The 6000-nt window shown below is 46.6% G+C and overlaps 1 protein-coding gene across 1 annotated transcript in view; it reads right to left on the bottom strand.

The window, feature by feature from the left end:
* Positions 1 to 868: 868 nt before the first annotated feature.
* usp34 (ubiquitin specific peptidase 34) overlaps positions 869 to 6000 on the bottom strand; it is a 140822-nt gene continuing 135690 nt past the window's right edge. Inside the window, exon 80 of the mRNA XM_055158681.1 lies at positions 869 to 4184. Within this exon, the coding sequence (XP_055014656.1) occupies positions 3637 to 4184 (548 nt within the window). The 3' untranslated portion in view covers positions 869 to 3636. The remainder of the gene's footprint in view (positions 4185 to 6000) is intronic.

Genomic DNA, 6000 nt, shown 5'->3' with positions numbered 1-6000 from the left:
TAAAATGTTCTCTGTAAACTCAGGATGATTTCTTAGTCAGACAAATGTTTCCTTTTTGGTTCTTCCTGTGGATCAATCCTGCCCATCACCTTCACCTTTCACTATTTTTCAATTCCGTTTGGAAGAGAAACAGTTTGAACAGAGGTTTGAGTGACAATTTGTTCCCGCTGCAGTTTATCGGTATATTTTCCATTGAGCGGTTACACTGACAGCGCCCCCTGCAGGTTTGGGGCACTTCCGTTGTGGCGACTCTTTATGCAGCGTTTGAAATTTTTCTGCGTTTTTTTGGTTTTCATCGTTTTTGTGCTTTGCGTCGTTTCTCGATTTGCGGCGCGTTTGTCTTTGTTTCTTGCCGTGTGTTTTTTTTTTCATTTGCAGCAGGTTCTTTGTTCGTACCTCGTTTAAACTCGTGTTTGAGTTTGTGTTTTCACTAAAACGATCTGGGTGCGTTTGGCCCCCGTCAGACAGATCAGAAAATAGTGTCATATTGGAATCCGTGTGTCGTTCGTTCATTCGTTTTTCAAAATAAAACCAAAAATAAGAAAACGTATAAAGTAACGAAACAAAAAATCTATTTTCTTCGTTATTTGTCTCCAAAACCAAAATAAAAAAAAACAGATAATGATTCGTTTTGTCAGTTTTCGATTTTGTGTTTAAATGAAAAATGGAAAAAACAGATAACGGACTAAACCAGGACTGAACCAGGACTAAACCAGGACTAAACCAGGTCTAAACCAGGACTAAACCAGGACTAAACCAGGTCTAAACCAGGACTAAACCAGGACTAAAACCAGGTCTAAACCAGGACTAAACCAGGACTAAACCAGGACTAAACCAGGTCTAAACCAGGACTGAAACCAGGACTAAACCAGGACTAAACCAGGACTAAACCAGGACTAAACCAGGACTAAACCAGGACTAAACCAGGACTGAGTGTTGGGACGGGCTCAGAAGTGCGCCTGCATAGACTGTCAGGTGATCAGAACTGAGACCGGGACAGAGACCAGGACCAGACCAGGACTGAGGCCAGGACTGAGGCTGGAACAGAGACTGGTTTAGTCTTGGTTTAGTCCTGGTTTCTATTCAGTTCTGTCTTAGACCTGTTTTAGTCCTGTTTTAGTCTTGGTTTAGTCCTGGTTTTAGTCTTGGTTTAGTCCTGTTTTAGTCTTGGTTTAGTTCTGGTTTAGTTCTGGTTTAGTCCTGGTTTTAGTCCTGGTTTAGTCCTGGTTTAGTTCTGGTTTAGTCCGTTATCCTTTTTTCCCATTTTTTCATTTAAACCCAAAATCAAAAAATGAAAAACTAATCATCATCTGTTTTGTTTTGTTTTTTATTTTGGTTTTGGAAACAAATAATGAAGAAAATATTTTTTATTTTACTTTTTTTTGTGTTTTTTTTTATTTTATTTTTGCTTTTATTTTGAAAAACCAATGACACTGGGATTTATCGGCCCTTTAAACACACCGACACTGAAAACTGAAATTCAGAACGAAAACCCTTCAAACACGTTTTTTTTCCAGAGTTTAAAAAAAATTCAAAGCGAGAAATTCAACTTCTGATTTAAAATCCAAAATCTGCGGAAAACGAATCTCCCATAAAACTTGCGTCAAAAAATTTCCAAGGCAAAAAAAGAATTCAAAGTTTTGCCTCAAGCGTTGGTACAAAACTGGCACAGGACTCTATCTCTATACAGCGTAAAAACAAATAGAATTAAATAATAACAAGTGTAAACCTTTCCCGCACGGCACTCCAAAATAAAAGCAACAAATTAGTAAAAAAAAAAAAAAAAAAAGAAAAAAAAAAAAAAACGCACGATTTTTAGACCTTTTTGTGAAGAACTGAAGCCATGTTCACGCCACAATATCTGTTTTCTGGCACGTTTTTTTCGAAATGCGCGGAAAACAGACTTCGCATTTAGACGAACGAAGAAGAAGAAGAAAAGAAGTGTAATGAACGAACGTGTCGGATCACCCCGCAGCGAGAGGGCGAGCGCTTTGAGTCCCGTTTTAAGAATCGGGCTGAATTTTCGGTTCTTTAAAGAGGGGGAATTTTCACTTTTGTGGGGTCACCGTGTTCCTTTTATCGTTTTGAAAATGTTCTATTCGCCCAAAACAACGTATTAACATGTTTTAATTTGGTTTTCGCCGATCTGAATCTCTCCGCTCCCTTTGCTCTCCGTGCTAAGTCACTCCCCCTTCAGAGCGCCGTCGTCCCGCGACCGAAACTCCCGCACGTCATCGCGTCGGGTTTGTGAAGTAGTAGTAGTAGTAGTGTCGGGTTTTTTTGTCACGTTTTTGTGCATTTACGAAGATTTTGTCGTGTGGGAGCGCGGGTGGCGTAGGCTCGTGGGCGGAGCCTCGTACAGAATCGTACCCAGGGGCCTCAGAGATCGCTAAATGACTCAAACATGCATGAGTGTCTCTCAAACCTCTTAAGGCGACGTATTGACATGTTTTGCAAGTTTTCATTTTGTTAAAGTTTTTGGCGATCCGAGCGTCTACACTTACATTTGCTCTCGCCGCTAAGTCACTCCCCCTTCAGAGCGCCATCATCCCGCTACTGAAACTTTGAATAAGGCCCGGGAGAGATCGCTAGATGACTCAAACACGCACGGATGACTCTCAAACCTCTTCAGGCGACGTACTAACGTGTTTTGTAAGTTTTAATTTTGTTAAAGTTAAAGTTTTGGGCGACCCGAGCGTCTACACTTACATTTGCTCTCCGCGCTAAGTCACTCCCCCTTCAGAGCGCCATCGTGACACACTCACCGTGCGTCCCGCGACTGAAACTCCTGCACATCCTCGCGTCGGGTTTGTGAAGTCGTAGTGTAGTTTTTGTGTATTTACGGAGGAGATTTGTCGTGTGGGAGCGCGGGTGGCGTGGGCTCGTGGGCGGAGCCTCGTACAGAATCATACAGAGGGTTTAAACAGCGCCCGCCGCCCGTTTGTCTCCGTGGCGATGTGATTGCTTTGTCTAGAATGTTCCGCAGTCTAAATGAAACCAATCGCGAGAGACACGAGCAGGTTTCGCGTTAAGAAGTGCGATTCGTTTCAGGTTCGTTTCGGGTTTTTTGGCTTGTGGGCGGAGCTTTAGAAAGGGGGCGTGGTCTCATACTGCGGACCAAAAGCGGGGTTTGAACAGGGCCCGGGAGAAGAGATCGCTAGATGACTCAAACATGCACGGATGACTCTAAAAACCCCTTCAGACATTCAGCGAAACACCCCCTCTTTAAAGGCGCACTGCGTAACTTTTCCTGGTACGAGTCCAGCGCCTGGCGATGTCCCGCAGTACGGCATTAACCCGGCTTATTACGTAAGTCGAGGTGTTTTTTCTTTTCTTTTCAACAATAAAACAACACCTTAAAAAATAAATTGATCAGTTTAAATGTCAAACTGTGAACATTTCCGGGTAATTAAACAACATCTCCACGGTGACAGAAAGTTACACAGTGCATCTTTACGATACTTTAAATTCAACCTTGTGTTTTTGTTTTTTTTCGTTTTTCTCGCCGCTGCGGAATACTGCGTTTTGCGTTTTTCAAGTACGGCGGCGTGAACATGGCGAGGAGCAGACCGGGGCTGAGACAGAAGAGCGGATTTGTACAAAAACAGCCGGAGTTGGTGGTTCGGTGCTGCGTTGTCATGACGACGAAGGCGGGCTTTTGGGCGTGAGTTTGTTCACCACGGCGACGGCGGCCTCCACCGTCCTGTACAAAGTGTCCAACATGTCGGGAGCGAAGGGCATTCCCTCGAGGCAAGACGGGAAAACCACCTCGTCCGAACTCTTCGCCTCGGCTTCTGGCTTCGTTTCGTCTTTTGAGGCACATGTTTGGTCCTCCGCCGCCTCCCGTTCCTGTTTCCCGCCGCGTGGCTCCTCCGCTTCCTGCGTCGGCCCCGCCTCCAGGCAGGAAGCGGAGGGCAACGAGGAGGAGGAGGAGGCGTCCGGTTTGGAGTCTTTCGGCGCCGCGTGGTCCGGCTGAACGGCGGGGGGCGCCGGAGGGGAGGGCGGGTCGTGCTCGCTGCCCGGGTCGATGATGGAGGAGGAGTCCCGCGTTTCCGTGTCGGAGGAGGGGTCGTGGGGGTCGTGGGGGTCGGGTTTGGGGTCGCAGACGGGGCCGGAGGACGTGGAGGGGGCGTCGTCTCCGCTCACCCGCCGTCGCTTCACCGGCGTCGCCCCGTCGTCGTCGGCTGGAAATAAAAAAAAAAAAAGAGACAGAAATCAGGAGTTAAACCCACAACCTCCGCGGACAGAGAGACGCGGACGGACGAGCGCGACGTGACCCGCGGCGCTCGGCTCCAGTCAAACGAAGCTCACTGAGGCCGGCGGTTTGTTTTCAGATTCTAAAATGTGTTGATGCCGTTCTCCCAGACGAGGAAAAGGCGAGTTGAGTTTGAGCTGACGTCATTGTTATTAAAAGTCCGCGTTGCTGCTGGGAAATATTTTGGTCGGAGGCAGAAACACGATAGCGTCAAACACAGTGCGTAACCTCGAGTATTTATCCCCGATAATGGTAAATTCCTGCTGCATTATCGGACGCACAAATAGGCTACGTTCAGACTGCAGGTTTAACGCTCAATTCCAATTTTTTTGTGAAATCCGATGTTTTTTCGAGGTCGTTCACATTTCCAGTTAAATGTGACTTGTGTGTGACTCCAGTGTGAACATTAAACGGTCCAAAAGTGTCCCACATGTGACACTGGAGACACGACGACGTCAACCGCAGCGAGCGTCTCTGTGTTTACACAAGTTGAACAAACATGGACGCAGCATCGAGCACCTGGAGATTTTAAAGTTCCTCTCGTACCGGAGCCACAACATGAACAACTGACTTGTTTTAAGGAGGAGATTGAGAAGGAGAAGGACCAGGTTTTTGGTGGTGGTGTTTTGTGGTGAGTGGAGATGTGCTTCACTTCAGTCACATGGATCATGAACAGTTTTCTCTACTTCAGTGCAGAATAGTGACGTTTGTGTCTTGTTGATGACGTGTAGGTGGATGAATGTGACCTGACTGTTCACACTCAAGTCACATGTTAAAGATCAGATATGGATCAGTTTCAGGAGCACAGATCCAAGTGTCCTGGGTCATGTTTGAAAAAATCAGATCTGTGTGGTTCAGACTCACATTAAAATATCAGATACAGGAACATAGGGGCCAAAAATCAGATTTGGGTCACTTCAGGTGCAGACTGAACGCAGCCATAGAAGCACGGAAGAAGGAAAATGTCTTTTTCGTATTCTGAGTGAAAAGAACCGCTAACGGTGAATTAAACGACTTTCAAACATCCGCAGAGCAAACGTAGAAGATCCTAACAAACAAAAATATCACTGGTTTTGCAGTGATATTTACCAGCCTCTGCACGTTTACCAAACCAAACACACATCGTGACAAACACAGATGCATTTGTCACTTTTGTTAGACAAACTTCAGCCAAATGTGGCAGTAGGTCTGTTCTGTAGATCCGCTCTATGCTGTAGACCTGCTTTGTGCCAACACTGGAACACAAATTTAGACTGGTTTTTGCTTCACGTTTGGTCTTGTTCTTCTAATCAGCCGCACTGTGGGAGGGGCTTGTGTTGGCTGTACGCAGGAAGGAGCGAGAGCGTGAAAAGGCGAGGGGCGGCGTGCTGACGTGAGGCAGGTGGACAGGTAGGATGTTTAGGAAGTTGAACCTGCCCTGTGATGCACGCTGGTACACGAGGGCACACGCTGTCGCAGACGAGCCGTGCATAGGGAGCGTGTGTGTTTGTGATGCGCCGTAGAGTCTCCGCGGGTTTCAAATGAGCGCACAGGCTGCACTGAGACGCCCCACACGCTCCTGCACCCGCTACAAGTTTATTACCAACAGCAGCGGCCGGAATGAAATATGATCACACTTGTTGAGTGTCAGACCTCGAGTGAGAGACAAGACCGAGTCCAAACACGAGTCCGAGACGAGACACGGCGATCTACCCACACGACCTTGTGATCGACTGGTAGATCGAGATCGACGTATTGAGCACTAC

The sequence above is a fragment of the Boleophthalmus pectinirostris genome, unplaced genomic scaffold, assembly GCF_026225935.1.
Source record: "Boleophthalmus pectinirostris isolate CB_2022bp ecotype Guang Dong unplaced genomic scaffold, ASM2622593v1 HiC_scaffold_22, whole genome shotgun sequence".
In the NCBI taxonomy this organism is placed as follows: Eukaryota; Metazoa; Chordata; class Actinopteri; order Gobiiformes; family Gobiidae; genus Boleophthalmus; species Boleophthalmus pectinirostris.
The sequence above is the reverse complement of the archived record's forward strand: the minus strand, read 5'-3'. Positions and strand labels throughout refer to the sequence as shown.